This window comes from Neopsephotus bourkii, unplaced genomic scaffold (assembly GCF_033783945.1).
Source record: "Neopsephotus bourkii isolate Nb327-2 ecotype Australia unplaced genomic scaffold, CSIRO-AGI_Nbou_v1 NB_838, whole genome shotgun sequence".
In the NCBI taxonomy this organism is placed as follows: Eukaryota; Metazoa; Chordata; class Aves; order Psittaciformes; family Psittacidae; genus Neopsephotus; species Neopsephotus bourkii.
Window position 1 is genome coordinate 297,595 of NW_026901334.1, and position 19,036 is coordinate 316,630.

A 19,036-nucleotide genomic window follows, 5' to 3' on the forward strand; every position below is an offset into this window, starting at 1 on the left:
CACCTTTATATCCAAAGCCTCCAGTAAAGGCTGAGTGAGCCTCGGAGGGTGCCAGGTTTGGGGGACAGCACAAGGCTTGGCTGCAATGGGGCTGACATTTTTCCTAAGCTTCCCAGATGGACTTTATGGGAAAGGAGAGATGATCTTCACTGTGAGGGTGCTGAGGCCCAGAGGAGCTGTGGCTGCCCCATCCCTGGCAGTGCTCAAGGCCAGGTTGGACACAGGGGCTTGGAGCAAGCTGCTCCAGAGCTTTAAGGTCCTTTCCAAACCAAACCAGTCTGGGATTCCATGATTCGATTCCACTGTTCTTACCCTCCTCCTCCTTTCCCCCCCGTGTCCACAGACACAGTGTGCACAGTCTGCTCTGGGGCTGCCTGCCCTGCTTGCCCTTGGCAAGGCGTAGGCTTTGCTTTCTGAAGCTCTCCTCCCTTTGGGATTTCAGCTTGGGTTTGTGCTTGTGTAATTCCTCTGTCACAACAGACAGGCTCTTACGCAAAGCAGCGAGCTCAGGCCGGTCAGAACTGAAGTACAGCTCTATACACACACCTCACTGGTGCCGGTACCGGTGCCGGTGCCCGTTCCCCTCCCGGCCCTCGGCACTCACCCCATTTCCCTGCTGAGTGCCGTAAGCAGCGTTCCGGGAGCAGCCTGTGCTGCAGCAGCACGAGCCCACTGCTCCAGGCACGCTCCAGGCACGCTCCAGGCACGCTCCAGGCACGCTCCAGGCCCTCACCCAAAAGCGACTTCTTCCACACTCTCCCAGGTGCCACTGGGATTCCTGGCACCGACTGATTCAGGTTTGTCACCAGCAGTTGTGGGGCTGCTGCCTGGGCCCAGAGCCCTCGGTCACCGGGATCCACTCCAGCTTTCCCAACACATCCGGGGTCTGGTGGTGCTCCCCGGCCTCCTCTGCCCCCTTCACCGGTGTTTGTGTGCGCCCCAGCTCCACCCAGCCCAGGAACTGGTGGGAGAGCCTGGAGGCTCTGACCAGCTCGGATGCACAGTGTCCTCCTGGTCCCCCAGGAGTGAGGGCCTCAACACCATCCAGCCCCCATGAGGCTCCTCCCAGAGCCCTTCCAAGCAGGACACACGGCTCTCCCTGTGCCCATCCCCAGGCCCAGCACAGCCCCGCTCTGGTTCTTACCATTTTCCATCAGCAGCCGCTTCCCTGCTCCCCTCCTTCCTGAAGCCCACCCGAGGCACCCCAGCAGAAGGACCCACGCAAAGGGAGCCTCTCCGAGGTGCCCTCGCCTGAAACCAGCAGCTCCTTCCTCACGGCTGGTGCGAAGCTGTGTGCAAGCCAGGAAGCCGCTGTAGCCTGACCATGAGAGCACATGGAGGAGGAAGAGGAGGAGGAGCAGCTCTTGGGGCACCGTTAGCTTGGGCTCTGCTGCTGTTGGGGAGCTTGGAGCCCACCAAGCCCTGCTGCGCTTAAAATCCCACCCAGAAATAGCCTGGGTTCAGGAAGCGGCTTTGGGATGGGAGGGATGGGCTGGGAGCGCATCCTCATCTGATGGGCTGGGAGCGCATCCTCATCTGATGGGCTGGGAGCGCATCCTCATCTGATGGGCTGGGAGTGCATCCTCATCTGATGGGCTGGGAGCGCATCCTCATCTGATGGGCTGGGAGCGCATCCTCATCTGATGGGCTGGGAGCGCATCCTCATCTGATGGTGGCCGAGGAGAACCCAGCTGAGGGCAGGTCTGCAGAGCCCCCCAGGCCCTGCAGTAGGTGCAGGCGGGTCACAGGGGCTGCACAGCCAAACCAGCACAGCCAAACCAGCACAGCCCTGCAGGAGGGCAGGGTGAAGGCTGCGGCTCTCCAACATACCCACAGTCAAAGGACCCTTGCTCCATTGGAGAGCCAAGCCCCGCTGGCCGCAGCGGAAGCGCCCTGCACGGCGCAGGGCCAGGCTGGGCCATCTCCGTGTTGAAATGTCCTGGTTTCACGGCTCATTGCCTCAGAGGCAGGAAAGCGGCGAGAGGCTGAGTGAGGCCACAGGGCAGGGATGCTCTGGGCGGCTGCAGGCAGGCGCTGGTGTCCTTGCTCTGGGACAGTGCATCCCTCCAGCCCTTTGGGAGGGCATCCCTCCAGCAGTGCCTGCGGGTAAGACTGCTCCAAGGACGGGGGAAAGCTGGGATGGGCGTGTGCGGGCCAAGGGTCCTGCACGGGGTGGTGAGTGCCCAAGCCGGCAATGGAGGGTTTGATCCCACCGGGCACAGGCGGGATGGAGAGAGCCGTGTTCCATAGAATCCCAGCAGGGTTTGGGTTGAACCCTAACCCTAACCCTAACCCTAACCCTAACCCTAACCCTAACCCTAACCCTAACCCTAACCCTAACCCTCCAGCCCCAACCCTGCCAGGGCAGGGACCCCTTCCACTGGAGCAGCTTGCTCCAAGCCCCTGTGTCCAACCTGGCCTCGAGCACTGCCAGGGATGGGGCAGCCACAGCTTCTCTGGGCACCAGCGGTGCCGCCCTCCCGGTCCGTGGGCACGAGGGTGATGGAGAGGCCCCAGAGCCCACCCTGGCGCAGGGGCCATGGGGAGCCCAAGGCCTGGGCCCGGCGCGGAGCCCAGGGGCGGTGCTCGGGGGGGGGGGGCTGAGGGGCGCTCCCGGGGGCCGCATCCGGTGACGGGAGCTCAGGGCAGGGCCGCACCGAGCGCTGAGGCCGCGGGGCCGGGGCCTTCCCCGCCCGTTCCCCCCGCCCCGCCCCGCCCGCAGGTCCCGCGCAGGCGCGGCGCTGGGCGCGGGATGGCGGCGGCGGGCGCCGTGCCCGTAGCGGTGCCGGTGCCGGACGCGGCGGGGCCGGGGGAGGAGGCGGCGGGGCCGCTGTGCCCGGGCCCGGCCCGCGGGGCGCGGCTGCCGCTGGCGCGGGTGAAGGCGCTGGTGAAGGCGGACCCGGACGTGAGCCTGGCGAGCCACGAGGCCGTCTTCGTGCTGGCGCGGGCCACGGTGAGGGGCGGCGGCACCGGGGGGGGAGGCGGACGGGGGCGGGCCCCGGCGCTGCGGCTCCCCTGGGGCTCCTCTCCCGGCGCCCCCTCGGATCCGGGGCTGGGAGCGGGCGGAGCCGCGGGGCTCTCTGTGTGCGCAGGGCTCTGTTGGGCACGGTTGGGTTTGCGGTGCGCCCCGGGGCAGAGCGCGGCAGAGCGGGGGGGGGGGGTTAGGGTTAGGTCTCCCATGGCCCAGCCAGGGCTGCTCGTGGGGTGGCTTCGGACCGGCGGTGAGGGCGCTGGGCATCGGCTCCCCACAGCGAGAGAACCGCGTGCGAGGGCGGCCGTGCTCAGCCCGCTTCATGTGCTGAGACCTTCCCCGCAGGACGGCCCCGGAGCTGCTGGGTGCAGCTGCGCTCTGCGGGGGAACCAGCCCTGCCCGAGCCTGCCCCGCCGTGCATCGCTGCCCGGCAGCGCCGTTTGCCGTTTTCAGGTCGACTTGTTGGGCAAGGGGAGTGTGGGGATGGAGATGCGCGTTCCTGCCTGCAGACCCGCGGGACCCCGCCTCGCCTCGGGCTGTTCTCCCTTTGCTCTCTCGGCCCCGTGTGAAACTCCTGTGTTTGTGCTGCAGGAGCTGTTTGTTGAGACCATCGCCAAAGACGCTTACGTGTACGCTCAGCAAGGAAAAAGGAAAACTCTGCAGAGAAAAGACCTGGGTATGAGAGATCATTCTGTGCTGTGCTTGGCAATGGATGCTCCCCCCGTCCCAGGGTGATGAAGCAACCGCAGGTGCTTCTCTTTCTCTCCCATCTTCAGACAAAGGAAAACTTCTCTTCTACCAATGCTGGTGGCAATAATCTCACACAGCAGCTGCAGACCAAGCCAGCCTCTGCAGTGCAGTGTGCTGCCAGCTGCTGCTGTTTAAAGCAGGTTGGAAGCAGTGTGGGCCGGGTTTATCCATGTTAACTGGTTCCCATTTGCTTTGCAGATAACGCCATTGAAGCTATTGATGAATTTGCTTTTCTGGAAGGTGAGCTCCTATTTGGTTTCAGTATTTTGTGTGATCTCCATGGGGGGAAGGAACATTCTCGTTTACAGAGTCCTCTGTTTCCACACCTTTAGTAATTAGTGTGAGTTGCTAGGCCCCTCTTGGAAAGGTGAAACACAACTGAAGTGGACCCTGAGACATGCACCACTTTGTAGCTAGATTTGGGTTTACCTCATGTGTGATTTGCTTACACTGTAAGAAGTTCCTGCGCCTTCCTTTGGCAGCTGTGAGCAAGGTCCCAGCTGCACTGCTGAGGCCTGAGGCTGTAGGGTTTAATGCTCTTCTCATTTGTAGGTACTTTGGATTGAGCTGGACAGCGATGGAGCAGTAGAGAGATGGACACAGGGTGGCAAACAGGATGTTGAGAGTTCAAACACGGTTCTTAGAACTGAGAACCTGAGATGGCAGCCGCTGTATTTTGTATGAAGTTTGTCCTTGTAAGCTCTTTATTTAAAATGCATCATTATTTTCTTAATTCCTTTTCCCATACCTGTTTTCTGAGTCGTTCCCTGGTGTCCTCCTGCCTGCATGGGGGCTGCTCAGAGCTCTCACCAGGTCCCTGCAGCACCTGAGAGCTGTGAGTGGAGGGTGGCTCAGCTCCAGCATGGGCAGCGGTTTGCAGTGAACTGTGTTCAATTTGTACACGTCCGTTTCACCGCCAAACGCGATTCATTTCTTTTTAATACATATTTTTTGGTTGAAGAGCTGGTTTCTGATTTCCCCTCCGCGTTGCTGGGATGCAGGGATGGGGCTCCTGCAGCGCTGGGGTGAGGGGGGAGGTTTGTCAGCATGCCTTCTAACAGTACTTTGCTTTTGTTCTTTCCGTACATGAAGCCCAGGCCTTCAGGAGCTGTGGGAGCTCCAGGGACATTGAGCTTGTTCCCACTGGTGTGCAGCTTCCATCAGTTTCTGTGATTGCTGGACTTGTACCCCCCCAAACCCCAAAGCCCTGTTTTGAATGCCAGAATGGTGTCACTCTAACAACCCAAGTGTCACCGGCACCTTGGAAAGGACCTTAAGGCTCCTCCAGCTCCAACCCCTGCCAGGGCAGGGACCCCTTCCACTGGAGCAGCTTGCTCCAAGCCCCTGTGTCCAACCTGGCCTTGAGCACTGCCAGGGATGGGGCAGCCACAGCTTCTCTGGGCACCCTGTGCCAGCGCCTCAGCACCCTCACAGGGAAGAGCTTCTGCCTCAGAGCTCAGCTCAGTCTCCCCTCGGGCAGGTTCAAGCCATTCCCCTTGCCCTGTCCCTACAGGCCCTTGTCCCAAGCCCCTCTCCAGGTTTCCTGCAGCCCCTTTAGGCACTGGAGCTGCTCTCAGGTCTCCCCTTCAGGAGCCTTCTCTTCTCCAGGCTGCCCCAGCCCAGCTCTCTCAGCCTGGCTCCAGAGCAGAGCTGCTCCAGCCCTCGCAGCAGCTCCGTGGCCTCCCTTGGCCTCACTCATGCAGCAGGGAGGGAGCTCGGGAGTCTCCATCCCTCCCACTCAAAGCATCAGACAAGCTGATGATAAAAGCTCTACCAAAAGCAAAGCACTAAAAAATGGAGTTTCCTTCCCGATGGCCTGAAATCTTTCCTCTCGTCCCCAAGGATGTTTCAGAGCCACTCAAAAATGGAAAATCCAAACTAAATCTTTCCAGAGAGCTCAAAACCTTCCACTGGCTGCTGCTGAGCTGCTGTGTCCCGGGCTGCCTTGGGGGCTCACACAGCATAACCCGAGTCACAGCGGTGAAGGTGAGCTCAGGTGTTCGTATCAGAAGGGGAAGCCTTGCGGAACCGATCCTCCAGCACCGCTTGGTCAAACCGGCTCCTGGATTCTGCTGCTGTCGCCTCAGTGGCGTTTCTGCATTGAAGCCACCTGGTGCAGCTCCCGCGTGCAGCAGCCGCTAGAGAGGGCCAGAGACCTGGGCACGTCCCCCTCTGCAGTGGGAAAGCAGCAAAGGGGCCTGAGCGTGAGGGGCTGGGGGAGCCACAGCGAGCGGAGGAGAAACCCAGCCCCAGAGGGGCTCTGCTTGGCGCTGCGGGGCCATGCGGGGCAGGCATCGGCTCTCCCGCACCCACCCTGTGGCCTGTGCCTGCAGCTGCGAGACCCAGCGAGTGGAAAGGGGAATTAGGCAGCGAGAAGTGCTTGCTTCCAGAGGAGGGCAAGCAGACGTGGGACCGGACGGTGCTGTTGTCCCCAGGGGTGGTTAACGGACCGCGGCTCATTCAGCGATAATGGCCCAGGGTTGGGAAATGTGGACTCAGCCCCAGCTTTGCCCCTGCCCTCGGGCAGGTCTCGGCACTTTCCTTCTGGGTTTTCCCCTGGGAAGTGCGGCTGACACTTTCAGTGTCATGTTAAAGACTGGCAACGGCAGAGGATGCCTGGAGGAGGATGTTCACATGTCACCCAGAAACACCCGGCTTCCACAAACCGGGGCGCATTTTGTGCCCCCCTTTTAAGGCATCGCTGAGAGATTTCCTTTCAGCAGTGCCTTTCCCTCCCCCGAAAACACCTCCTGGGACAAAGAAATCTCCTCCAGCAGCTGGGAAGGGGCAGGAAACTCCCATAACCAGTTTAAAGCCAGGACCCAAACGCGAACCCTGAAGGACCTGCACCCAGGGGCTGGCACAGGGTGAGACAAGGTCCTGTTTAGAGCCAAAGCTCAGGACTGACTTAGCCAAGCTTCTCCCCCTCCCTGGGTTTCAATCCTGGTTCCCTTGGTGAGGGAGAGAAAAGCAGAGATAGAGCAGACGGAGTGAGGCAGGAGCGCAGCCTGGGCCCCCTTCCTTCAGCTGGGCAGGAGCTATTGCTGAGGAGCCTCTGCCTTCCCTCTCCAGCCCCTGAGCCCCTGCCTGGACCTGCCATGGGGGTGGCATGGCCTGGCCTGGAGGTGATGGGGCAGCAGGATGTGGGCCATGTCCACCCCAAGCCTCTCTTCACTCTGCATCTCTTCCTCAGCATCAGACTATGTTGAATCCCAGAGAACAGGGGTTTTACCCTGGGAATTTGTCATGGAGTTAAAGCTTGAATAGGAAAGTAAAGGCAAACCAGGAATTGGTCCTGCAGCCCCAGAGCCGGCTCCACCACCTGCCCTTGCACAGAAACACAGAATCCCAGATGGTTTGGGTTGAGGGGACCTTAAAGCTCCTCCAGCCCCAACCCCTGCCAGGGCAGGGACCCCTTCCACTGGAGCAGCTTGCTCCAAGCCCCTGTGTCCAACCTGGCCTTGAGCACTGCCAGGGATGGGGCAGCCACAGCTTCTCTGGGCACCCTGTGCCAGCGCCTCAGCACCCTCACAGGGAAGAGCTTCTGCCTCAGAGCTCAGCTCAGTCTCCCCTCGGGCAGGTTCAAGCCATTCCCCTTGGCCTGGCCCTACAGGACCTTGTCCCAAGCCCCTCTCCAGGTTTCCTGCAGCCCCTTTAGGCACTGGAGCTGCTCTCAGGTCTCCCCTTCAGGAGCCTTCTCTTCTCCAGGCCCAGCTCTCTCAGCCTAAAAGAGAGATGCTCAGTGATCCCATGGGATCCTGTTCCCAGCTCCCTGGTGGCTCTGGAAAAAGCGCTGCCGTGGATGTTTCATGTTCCAAGACCTTTTTTGTCTCCAAGCTAATGTGTAACAGCTCAGCCCCAGAGATGGGGCTGTCACAGGCTCAAGTGCAGGGTTCACTGTGTGCACCCAGAACAACCTCTGTGCACTGAAACGGAGATGGAGGAATAAATCCCATCACTGAGGCCTTGCCCTGGTGGAGGAACGAGCCCAAACTCTCGTGTGGGGACCCTCACACAGGTCCTGGGTGTTGGATGCTGGAGCCTGATGCTGTGTCTGTGCCCCACAGCAGCTCCCCCAGTGAAGATGCTGCAGCTCCTCACATCAGGTTTCTTTTGTGGCCCCTTGCAGATGGACTCACAATTACTTAATCCTCAAGTATGTCTCAAGCTCAGTTCAGCAGAGCCTCTGCTCCCTACCTCAAGGTACCTTTGTGCACAGGGACCTCGGATTCAACCCCATAGCTGTGCCCCCCAAATGCATCTGCTTCCAAGCTTTGCTGCCCTTTCCTGGGGCTGTAGGATAAGCTGGAGGATGCGGGGTCCTGGGGTGTCCCACTGAGGTGCTGCAGGGGATGCTCATGCCTTTGTGTTGCAAATCTCTGCAGGAAATGGGGGTAAGAGGGTGCTTGGGCAGCTGCTCCTCGGGGGATGCTGCTGGCTTAGGTAAGCACAGCTGCACACATCCAGAGGTGGGGCTGAGCTGCTCCCATTCCTCTCCGGGTGATCCATGCGCTGCTCCCGGGGCAGGGGCTGGGAGGGGGACACAGGAGCAGCCACAGCTCCCCCTTGGGCTGTGTCTGTGTGGGGACAAGGCTGGAGCAGAGCAGAGCAGCGCTTGCAGCGGTGCCACAGCAGCACAGTGGACAGAGTAACCTGAGGATGAGGATGGTTGAACACAGGGCTTGGAGCAAGCTGCTCCGGTGGAAGGGGTCCCTGCCCTGGCAGGGGTTGGAGCTGGAGGAGCTTCAAGGTCCCTCCCAACCCAAACCAGGCTGGGGTCTGGGATTCGGCGATGTCCGGGTTGATGCCCCTTTCCCCAGGGCAGGCACTGGGTTTCTCTACCCCACAAGGGAGAGGGAGATGCCTGCTTTGGGCAGAGCTGCCTCCAGCACCGCAGCCCTCACTGGGGCAGGGCCCTCTCCTTCAGAGGTCCCAAGACCACGCTTGCACCACCCTGGCCCCCCAGCAGTGCAGGCGCAGGGGGAAGCAGGAGCAGGGCTGGAGAGCTGCAGGGGGGGCTCCTGCCAGACCCCCCAGACTGTCTGTGCCCTATGTAAATGTGACAAGGCCGTTCATGCGGGCTGTGTTGAATAGGAGCTGTTTGAAACAGCTCCTGCAGAAGTGAAGCCTTCTCCAAAATGGTTCGCAGCTTGTAAAATAACCGTGGGGGGCAATTCGCAGCTCCTTGGGCTCTGCTGTGCAGCTCCAGGCCCCTCTGTCTGCCCCAGCACGCAGGGAATGCACTGGGATGTGATGGGATGCAGCCGTCTGGCACGGGCTCGGGGGTGCATGCTCAGAGGGTAGGAAGCAGGAGTCGAAGAGGAGAGGAAAACGGTACAGAGGCAATGATGGGGCACGGAGTCCTCTGTGGGCAGCCCCAGTTAAGCTGCAGGAGATGCTGCTGAGCTGGGAAGCAGAGAGAAAGGATCCAGAGGTCAGGAATGGTTTCCTCACTCAGTTAACTCAAGCCTGCCGTTTCTGTTCTGATAATGAACATCCCTTTCACCTGCCAAGCCCTGGGTTAGAATGAATCACAGACCCCAACCGGGAAGTGGCCTTCAGGCTGTCTTGGGTGCTGCCCTGTCCCTGCCAGCAGACCCGCAGATGGACTGTGCTGGCTCTGCGCCTGCACCTTCCCCTCTCTGTGCCAACCTTCTTACAGAGCCCACCTCTGGCCCTCATCCCCAGGTGGGTTTCCTATTCCCTATGGGATCTAAGAGGCCTTTCTAATCCTACTCTATCTGGTGCACTGGTGAATATCATATAACAGGAATTCTTTCTGTTCAGTCACATGGGATTAAAAGAAGTGGCAAACGTAAGGAGAAGAGGGCCAGCACATCCACCCTCACCAACCTGCTTCTCTGCGACTGGGGAATAAGCAAATGAATTGGCTTTTATCCCATCATCCATTTAAACAGCAATTTAGGTTCAGTTTGGTTCCTCCTGCTGGTGGGTTCCTGCCGCAGCCGCTGCTTCACTCCTGGACACCCCGTGGGATGGGGATGCCGAGCCCCCGATGCTCCGGCAGTGGCAGGACAGGGATGGGGCAGGGCTGCCCTCTCTGCGGGGCTGCGCTGCCCCAACAAAGGGCCTCTTGTTTGTCCCATTAGTGCCATCATTAAATACCCGTTAGTCTCCTGGGGAGAGCAAACGCAGCCCACCCAGGGCCTGGCAGAGGGGCTGCATGGCCCCAGAGCCCCGGGTCCCCCCCACCAGCCCCGGGCTGAGTCACCTTCCCCTCCACTTGTGTACTGGGGCTAATTGGTGCAGAGCAGCCGGAGCCCAGCTTCACACCTTGTTAGCACGGCCATCAGCTCTCTTTGCCCTCCTGATTGCTCCAGCGCAGGTTTGACTCCGGTCCATCCCTGCAGCCGGTTATAAATGCGGCTCGGGGGAGGCCGAGAGGAGCGGCGCTGGGCAGGGGCAGCAGAGCCATGCTGGGGACCGTCCTGCTGCTGCTGGTGCTGGCCAAGCCGGCGAGCCCGAGCCCGGCCGGAGCCGAGAGCCGGAGAGCTGAGGCGCTGAAGAGGCTCCTGGAAGTCTTTGGCATGGAAGACCCTCCCCCCCCCCCGGCTCACGTCAAGCAGCCGCCCCAGTACATGGTGGATCTGTTCAACACCGTCGCCAACGCGGACGGAGTCACCAAGAACCCCGACATCCTGGAGGGCAACACGGTCCGGAGCTTCCTGGATAAGAGTAAGGGCTGGGGGGTCCCTGCGGTGCCGGTGGGGCTGTGCTCGGGCTCTGCTCCTCAACCCGGTCTCTCCTCCAGCCCAGAGCGAGGAGATGCGGTTCCTCTTCGTCCTCTCCAGCGTGGCCAAGAGCGAGAAGGTCCTGACGGCAGAGCTGCACCTCTTCCGCCTCTGGCCCAGGGTCACCGACGGCCCTAAAAGGCACCACTTGTGCCAGGTGAGGAGGGGTGGGGTGGGGACAGAATGGGCACGGGGGTGAGGACAGGGGTGGGAGCTGCGATGTGCCACTGCCTGTACGTGGGGCTGCCACGGGCACCTTGCTGGGAATTCCTGTGCCCGAGTGCCATCACATCGCACATGATGGTTATTGACCATCAATCACTCCAGCTCCTGCGGGCAGCAGCCAAAGCGCCCGTCGCTTCCGACGAACCCAAGCTGCCAGTTCCCCCCCTGCGGTGTTCCCCAGCTCCTGTGCTCGGGATCTCTCCCTCGGGCAGTTTATAACCCCCTTTGCTGCCTCCCCAGGTCAGCGTCTACCAAGTGCTGGAGCGGAGCGCGGCGGCCGCGCCGGGGGGCAGGAAGCTGCTGGCGGCCAGGCTGGTCCCGCTGCAGGGCTCGGGCTGGGAGGTCTTCGCCATCACCCAGGCTGTGAGTTGCTTGCTCTTGGTCTGGGGCGGGGGGCACAGAGGGGACCCTGGGGCTGGGAGCAGGAGCTTGTTTTAACCCTCTCCATCTCCCAGCAGCTCTTCAGGCTCCAACGCAAGTCCCGGTCTGGAGTCCCTGCAGTCTCTGGGACAGGGGGTGGAGGGCGGACAAGAGCCCTGTAGGGCTGCTGCATCCTGCCCCAAACAAGTCCCATTATTCCCTAGTGCTGGCTCCTGCCTCTGTGTCCCCTGATCCCCAGCACAGCCTCTTCCCATGGCTGGGATGTGGAGTGTGCCCAGTGTGGGGGGAATCAGTCCCAATTCACCCCTCTCCATTGCTGACCGGGCACCAGCTCTGCTGGCCGGGCACCAGTGTGGAGCCTATCCCAGTCTCTTGTGCCTCAGTGACACTGGTTTGGTCCCCCAGGTTCTCGACTGGACTGAAGATGAAAGCAGCAACCAGGGTTTGCTGGTGACAGTGCAGGGGCTGGGGGGCAGCCCCCTTGAGCCCCCTCCGCTGCAGTTTGCATCTGGCAGGGACCACCACGAGAGCAAGAAGCCAATGTTGGTCCTGTTCACAGATGATGGGCGCCGGGGAGCATCTCCTGCCCTGTCCGGCTTCCCAGGTGGGTCTCACATGCCCCGGATCGTCTCCCTGGGTGCCACCATTCCCCTTGCCCTGTCCCTACAGGCCCTTGTCCCAAGCCCCTCTCCAGGTTTCCTGCAGCCCCTTTAGGCACTGGAGCTGCTCTCAGGTCTCCCCTTCAGGAGCCTTCTCTCCTCCAGGCTGCCCCAGCCCAGCTCTCTCCTTCTCCAGCCAGAGGGAGAGGCCATCTCCTTCCTGCTTTGTGCAGATCTGGGCTTTGCTCACTCTGATGAGTGCGGCCGATGGGGCTGTGAGGTTGGGGCTGGAGCCAGGCTGTGACCAAAGGGCTGATCCCCCGGGAGGGGCGGGCACTGGGGGCTGCCTCCCGTGCTGCTGTGGTGCTGATGGCATCGGGTGCTCCTTGCTGGCAGATTCCCAGCCCCAGGCCCCCATCGTCCCCGCCAAGCCGTCGGTGCCGCGCAGCACCCGCTCCCTGGACCGGCTCCAGCCCTGCCAGAGGCACCCCTTGTCTGTGGACTTCGAGGAGATCGGCTGGTCAGGCTGGATCATCTCCCCACGGGGGTACAACGCCTACCACTGCAAAGGCTCCTGCCCCTTCCCGCTGGGCGAGAACATGCGCCCGACCAACCACGCCACCGTGCAGTCCATCATCAACGCGCTCAAGCTGAGCGAGGGGGTGAGCAGCCCCTGCTGCGTGCCCGACAAGCTCTACTCCATCAACCTCCTCTACTTCGATGACGACGAGAACGTGGTCCTCAAGCAGTACGATGACATGGTGGCCGGGAGCTGCGGCTGCCACTGAGGCAGGAGGAGCAGGGGGGCGGAAACGCCACCACAGCAGAGGCTGCTCCTGCTCCCTCCAGAGCATCTCTGGGGGTCTCTGTCCTGCAGCACCCTCTGAAAGAGATGGGGTGAGCAAAGCAAGGGGGTGCCCGGCCCTGCCCCAGCTGCTGTCACCCAGGGAAGGCTCAGGTCTGAGCTTGGATTAAATCAACCCCGAGGAGCATGAGCAGCTCAGCAGCCCTGGGGCAGCATCTCGGGGTGCAGGTTTTGCCTCGGCAGAGGCTTCCCGCAGGCTGTACCATATGTATATAGCAAGAGCACTAATATATGAGAACCCGCCTGTACAGTGCCCTGTAAATGTCTGTACATTTCTGCGTTGCTGACTTGTAAAATGAACCCAGAGGAACTATTAAAGTGCTGCTTCCTGAGGAGGAGAGCTTGTGGGAGCTGCCTGGATGGGGCTGGAAGGGGGCGAGCAAGCACCCCATGGGCATGGGGAGGAAGCAGAGGGAGACTGAACCACTGCACAGCTAGCGATGGGAGGGGAGGACGCTGACCCCCGTTCCCTGGGAGCTGAATGATCTCAGGAAGCATCCCACACTCTGCAATGGGGGACAGGAGCAGGGGTCCCCAGGGGGGTGATGTGGGCACACGGAGGGATGCAGTGACAGGGGCTTGGGCTGTAACCTTGGGTCCCTCTGCCCATCCCAACCAGGGAAAGGGTGACCCCCCCCCCCCCGCGGGAGCCATTGATGAGATGTGGTCCCACCCCCTGTGCCCCACAGACCTGCTCCCCCCTGCCCCTGTGATGTGCACGCAGGGCAGAGCCAACTGCTGCATGCTGAGCACATGCACATGTTCCAGCTCCTCTCCCAGTGCACCCATGGCCAGGCCCCTCATCCCAAAACCAGCATGTGGACATCCCGTGGGAGCCCTGTGTAGATGTCCCCTCTTCACCCCTGAGATACAAGCAGTTTATTGAACAGCTGGGAATGGGAACGGGTTTGACCTGGTTTCCTCAATGCCTGTTCCTGGGGGTGTTCTTGCTGCCAGACCTGCACCCCCAGAGTGCCCGCAGGTCCCACCAGAGCAGCAGCCTGAGCCAGGAGAGTGCCCCAGGCTCCCAGGGGAGGAACGTGGGGTGGGCTGGAAGGACACAGGCTCTTCCATGGGCCTTCAGCCAGACCCCTTCCCACCCGAACCAGTCTGGGATTCTACAAGTCGGGTGCCCACTGCCTGTGTATGCCCCGCTCCAGGCAGGGGCAGAGCCGGGACTGCGCAAGGGCTTCAGCTCATCCTGGGGCCCACTCCCGACATCCCCAGAAAGGTGACAGCTCAGCCCCCCGCATCCCGCTCCCCGCGTCCTCAGGGCGCCCCATCCCCAGCCTATGGCAGACAGCAAAGCATCCGTGCAGCCCGGCCTTCAGGTGCAGGACAGAACCACGCAGGGGAGGCCACAGCACAGTCACGGCCACATGGCCAAGCTGGGGAGCATCCCTGGGGACAGGAGGTGGCGGAGGGGGGCAGAGGGGGTGCAGGGCTGGGGTCAGTGCTGGCGGCGGGGCTCATCCCTGCAGCATTCCGACAGCTTCCTCAGGAGCCGCTCCTTCAAGCGGAGCCTCCTGGAGAGCTTCAGTGAGTGGCAGATCTCGTCCTCGTGGGCCTTCAGCTTGGCGTAGTAATCAGAGAACTTGTTGTAGAGGATGGAGATGGGCATCCCGTTGAGGATGATGCCAAAGGAGATGCAGCCGAACGCCACCATCCTGCCGAGCACCGTGTCCGGCACCGTGTCCCCATAGCCCACAGTGGAGAGGCTGACCTGGGCGAGGGTGAGCAAGGGAAAGGATAAAATCCCACATGAGCGAGCCCTGCTGGGACCCACCTCCCCCTGCCCCCGGTATCACCCGGGAACGGCGCCGCCCTTGGCTGTGCCTGCTCCAGCACCCAGCAGGCTGGGAGAGCCCAAGGAAAGGGCTGGAGGAGGCCCCACAGCAGAGACCAGAGACACCCCCCCATCCTCCTCTTCACATCACCTCCCCAAAGCAGCAGGACGTCACCGAGCTGGGCTTCGCTGCAGTCAGGCTGTCTGATGGGGCTTCCTGCCCCCATGGAGAGGTGGCTCCAGCACTTCCTGGCCAGGAGCTACCCGGTCCCACAGGAACGAAGCTTCCCAGACCCTCCCTCCATGGGAAGCAGAGGCACAGGCCAGGAATGAACCCGGAGGAGCTCTGTTTGGATGCTGGGGGAGCAGGGCTGTGGGGACCCGGTGAGAACAGAGTGGTTTGGGCTTTGCTGGAGCTGGGATCAGCCCAGGGTTTAAATACTCGAAGCTGGTGGCTTTGCCAAGTGGTTCTTGTGCTTCCCCAGGGAACGTGAAGCGGGCAGCCTGCGGTGGCGGGGGGGTGTAAGGGCAGAGGTGATCTGTGGGATCATTGGATCCGTAAATCCAAACGCCCCTTCAACCCCTGGCTCTCGAGTGCTTGAAGCTGCTCCTCAGCTCAGAGATAAGCCCCGGTTACACCCCCCTGTTGCTAACCCGCGCCTGGAGGTTCACAGGTCACCACCACCTCTGTCCCACCAGCCCCCCAGCACCAGCCTTTGAGCCGCTGAGCATGCAGGGCTCTGGTTCCCCCCCATTACTGAGCCTTTGGGAAGACCGGGCCCTTCCCCACCTCCTGGCCAGCAGCAGTGGGGAATCCCTTGCACCCTGCAGCAGCCCCAACCCACAGAGCCCCCACCACTGCCCCCGGGAGGAGATGCTCACACCTTACCGCTGCCCACCACCACGCATAGGGGATACTGGTGAAGTTGGTGCCTGGGACATCGTGTTCCACCGAGTGCATGAGAGCAGAGAAGGTGAAGACCCCCATGGCGATGAAGAGGAAGAGGCAGCAAACCTGCTGGTAGCACTGGCGCATGGTGAAGCGGAAGGCCCGCAGGCCGGTGGAGTGCCGTGCCAGCTTGAGGATGCGGAAGATCCGCATGAGCTTGATGAGCTTGAGGACCTTGCCCAGCTTGCCCACGTTCTCCATCTTGTGCAGCTCCTCATGGTAGAGCGTGTCCCCTTCGTCCAGGCTTTCAAAGAGGATCTGGATGTAGAAGGGCAGGATGGCCACCAGGTCCACAGCGTTGAACGCCGCCCGCAAGAAGTTCTTGAAGCTGGAGGAGGAGATGAGCCGCATGAGGTACTCGGAGGTGAAGAAGATGGCACAGATCATCTCCAGCTGCTCCATCCACACCTTCCCTGTCTTGTGCTTCATCTCCTCCACTGTGCTCAGGGTCATGCCCACGATGGAGACGAGCACAAAGATGCTCGACATGACAGCGATGATCTTGGCCGCGACGGAGGAGTACGGGTTCTCAATGAGGTTCCAGATTGTCTTCCGGAACCGACCCAGAACTCTGCCCTCAAACTGCTTCCCTGAGTCCAGGGGCTCCAGCTCTGCCTCCAGCTCCCTCTGGATCTTCAGGTACTCGCTGAGCTCATCCTGCTTTTCCTCAAACAGGATCCGGCAGCAGCGCTGGGAGTATTTCAGATGGATTCCCCAGTACTCAATTTCCTCCACGAAGTTACTGGGGCACATCTCATCCATTATCCACAGGACCCCGCTGCGGTAGAAGTGGAAGATGTAGTGGAAAATGGAGGGATCTCTGTCGAAGAAGTACTCGTTCTTCTGCACCGAGTAGTCATCACAGAGCTGCAGCTTCTTGGTAGGGTCTGTGTAAAGGGCCAGCTTCCCGAGGCGGGTGATGGGGTACCGGGCCACGACGCTGTAAGCTATCTGGAACAGCTTGCCACCCACGTTAATGTTGAGCAAGAACTTGTTCCTCTGAAGGGGAGCCTTGCTTTTCTCCTGCTTTCTCTCCGTCATGTTCTGCATGGAGCTCCATTGCTTAACCAGGCTCTCCTGGGCAAAGGGGATTTGCACCTCCTCTTCCCAGGGCGTGCGGCCGCAGCCCCGCTGCTCCCCCAGCTTCAGGCTGGCAGAGAGACTCGCGCGCCTCGAGCCCGGCTGCCTCATGGTGCCCGACCCTGCGGAGCGCAGACCCTGGTCACAGCCCACGGGGCAGCAGCTCCAGCCCCATGGGGGCTCCCCCCGGTGCTCCCTGCACGGGACGAGCACTGTGAGCTCCAAGGAGCAGCACTGAGGCACCTGCCGGGCTCCCAAAGCCGATTGCTCTCAGGCCGTGGGCTGCATCACAGGAGGCAGAGGCAGCCAAGGGTCTGCTCCCTAAGACAGTAATGAGATTGAAGCCCTAGCCCTTTATGTAAGGGACTATTTCCAGCTCTGCACTCCTCTTTCCTCACTCTGTTCTTTCCCTGTTTCTAAGGGGAACATCCCTTGAGAGGGCATGATGTTGCCTTGAGCTAAACCTAAAGACCTCCCTTGCCGGGCACGGGAAGGTGCAGACACGCAGGGTTTGCATCACCTCTGTGCCCCTGCAGGAGCTGCTGCTCTTGGCACCACTCATTCATTAAGCACTTAATGCTGCCGCCCTGGCTCCAGCAGCAGCCCAGAGAAGGGAAATGGTTGTTCCCTCCCAGCTCAGCCCCAAACCTCCCCAGTGCAGGTTTACAGGGGAAGAGGTGCAGGAAGCATCTCACCCCCTGTGCCTGAGCACATCCCCAGTGTGCCAGGCTGCTGCTGCTCATCACAGTAGCCCCAGAACTGCAGCAAGCAGGGGCAGGAACACGGAATGGAACACTGGACTGGAAGTGTGCAGTAAAAGTTCCCCTGATCTATAGGAACTGAAAAGGAAGATATAATCCTTTGGATTTACAAAGAAAAGGGGAAGCAAATTTAAATGGGCTGATCTTCGATGTCTTACCCTGGAACACAACCCTACCTCAGCATCACATTGATCCCCATGAACTGATCTAATTAAATACAGAGACCTGGAGCACAAAGCTGCTCCTGGGCTGAAAAGTAGCTCAGGCTCCACTACAGCTGAAACCTCTGAGCCTGGGGATTAGGAGAACAAAAGTGCTCCTGGCACTGGAGAGAAAGGGAAATTGCTGTCACGAACTTGGCCCCAAGGCTTGGCACCAGAGCCATAAAACTGCTTCTTTCAAGCTTGAAATGCTCAGCTCAGGGATCAGGAAGCAAAACCTGCATGGCCTTGCTGTGGTGGGTGCTGGCTGGGTTTACCCACCAGCCTCGCTCCCCAGGCTCTGCTCTCTGCCCCAGAACAGCCGGCCCCAGCTCAGCGGCTCAAGCTAAGAGGATGATGTGGGACAGGCTGGTGCCAGCTGACCTCTGCCACTTGGCACTTCCATGACCCCGTCCTGACGGGATTCCTGCAGCCTCTTCCCAACTGCAGGATTCGAGCACATCCAAGGAAAATCCAGAATCCAGAGCTCATGAGTTTCAAGTTCTTTATTCTCCTGTGCCATTCACCAACAGCTACCTCCACTTATCCCTGTGGAAACAAAGCAAGGTTGTGTGCACCTTTGCAAATGACCTCTTGGTACCAAGATCAGCAGCACTGTAATAACTCAGTACTCCATGCCACATCTGGAAGTTTCTCCCATGGGGTACAGCAGCACACACACACTACCCAGGGGTGGAAGGCTCCTGCTCTAAGGCTGATGACTGGTGTCTGTTTGGCAAGCCAAGTTCTCACCTTTAAGGCATAGAGATCAGCAGCCAGGGCAGCAGCTTTCAATCCTTTGTGCACTTGTGCAAGGGGCTCGTGGTCAACATGGAGCTGCAGGCAGTGCTCAGCAGTCTGCTGCCCCACTGTCAGCTCTCAGCAGCATACAGCACTGAGCTGCTTGGGTGCAGCACGTGCCAAACAGTGAAAACCCCATAGGAACATAGAATGGTTTGGGCTGGAAGGGACCTCATCCAGCTCCAACCCCCTGCCATGGGCAGGGACCCCTTCACTGCCAGGGATGGGGCACAATTCTGTTCTGTGAGGCGCTGGCACAGGGTGCCCAGAGAAGCTGTGGCTGCCCCATCCCTGGCAGTGCTCAAGGCCAGGTTGGACACAGGGGCTTGGAGCAAGCTGCTCCAGTGGAAGGGGTCCCTGCCTGTGACAGAGGCTGGAACTGGATGGGCTTTAAGGTCCTTTTGAGCCCAAACCATTTGGTTTTAAGCAGCGTTGGTCCCAGTACGGACCCTTGAGGGACACCACTCACATCAGAACAGTTTTAAGGAAGGCAACATTAACCGATCCAGAACAACATCCAGCGTTCAGCACTGTGGTGGAAAGTGCGTTTCTGCAGAGGTCCTTGCTGGAAGGGAGTGTGCTGAGAAGCTGCTGGCCCCACGCTGACTTGGGGCGGCAGCAGCAAAGCCACAGCAGACAAGAAGCTTTCAGCTTTCCCCCATGTGGCTGTCCTGTCAGTAAAGCTTCCTGAACATGGGACTGAGCAGCACCAAACCAGTGCCACAAGCATGGAGTACATGTTGGATCTGTGCAGTTAGTAAGTTCCTACTGAAACGGATGAGAAAGCCCCTGTTCCCTAGCAAAATCCAGGGGGGGAAATGGGGCAGGTGAAGAAAATCTCTTGGCTGGAAGTGGAAGGGAACAGTTGAACAGCACCTAACACCTATCATTTCATGGAGAATAAAACCTTTGGGTC

At 60.4% G+C, this 19,036-nt stretch overlaps 3 protein-coding genes across 3 annotated transcripts in view; 2 read left to right on the forward strand and 1 right to left on the reverse strand.

Annotated features, from left to right (window-relative positions):
• Positions 1 to 2,745: 2,745 nt before the first annotated feature.
• Positions 2,746 to 19,036, forward strand: part of POLE4 (DNA polymerase epsilon 4, accessory subunit) — a 42,385-nt gene continuing 26,094 nt past the window's right edge. Inside the window, exons 1-4 of the mRNA XM_061355840.1 lie at positions 2,746 to 2,953; positions 3,563 to 3,647; positions 3,920 to 3,961; positions 4,274 to 4,306. Coding sequence (XP_061211824.1) covers positions 2,753 to 2,953; positions 3,563 to 3,647; positions 3,920 to 3,961; positions 4,274 to 4,287 — 342 coding nt within the window. The 5' untranslated portion in view covers positions 2,746 to 2,752 and the 3' untranslated portion in view covers positions 4,288 to 4,306. The remainder of the gene's footprint in view (positions 2,954 to 3,562; positions 3,648 to 3,919; positions 3,962 to 4,273; positions 4,307 to 19,036) is intronic.
• LOC133213508 (bone morphogenetic protein 2-like) lies at positions 10,151 to 12,757 on the forward strand. Its single transcript, XM_061355758.1, has 5 exons — positions 10,151 to 10,417; positions 10,494 to 10,630; positions 10,939 to 11,061; positions 11,485 to 11,683; positions 12,075 to 12,757. The coding sequence occupies exons 1-5, from the start codon at positions 10,156 to 10,158 to the stop codon at positions 12,464 to 12,466; spliced, it is 1,113 nt and encodes a 370-aa protein (XP_061211742.1). The 5' UTR covers positions 10,151 to 10,155; the 3' UTR covers positions 12,467 to 12,757.
• On the reverse strand, positions 13,982 to 16,530 carry LOC133213507 (potassium voltage-gated channel subfamily V member 2-like). The gene is made up of 2 exons (XM_061355757.1): positions 15,219 to 16,530; positions 13,982 to 14,266 (listed from the first exon to the last, which is right to left on the reverse strand). The coding sequence occupies exons 1-2, from the start codon at positions 16,467 to 16,469 to the stop codon at positions 13,994 to 13,996; spliced, it is 1,524 nt and encodes a 507-aa protein (XP_061211741.1). The 5' UTR covers positions 16,470 to 16,530; the 3' UTR covers positions 13,982 to 13,993.

Coding starts and splice junctions, on each gene's coding strand:
- LOC133213508 (XM_061355758.1), top strand. CDS start 10,156: ATGCTGGGGACCGTCCTGCTGCTGCTGGTGCTGGCCAAGCCGGCGAGC. Junction 10,418..10,493: donor CCGGAGCTTCCTGGATAAGA/GTAAGGGCTGGG, acceptor TCTCTCCTCCAG/CCCAGAGCGAGGAGATGCGG. Junction 11,062..11,484: donor TCTTCGCCATCACCCAGGCT/GTGAGTTGCTTG, acceptor TTGGTCCCCCAG/GTTCTCGACTGGACTGAAGA.
- LOC133213507 (XM_061355757.1), bottom strand. CDS start 16,469: ATGAGGCAGCCGGGCTCGAGGCGCGCGAGTCTCTCTGCCAGCCTGAAG. Junction 14,267..15,218: donor ATGCGTGGTGGTGGGCAGCG/GTAAGGTGTGAG, acceptor ACCCTCGCCCAG/GTCAGCCTCTCCACTGTGGG.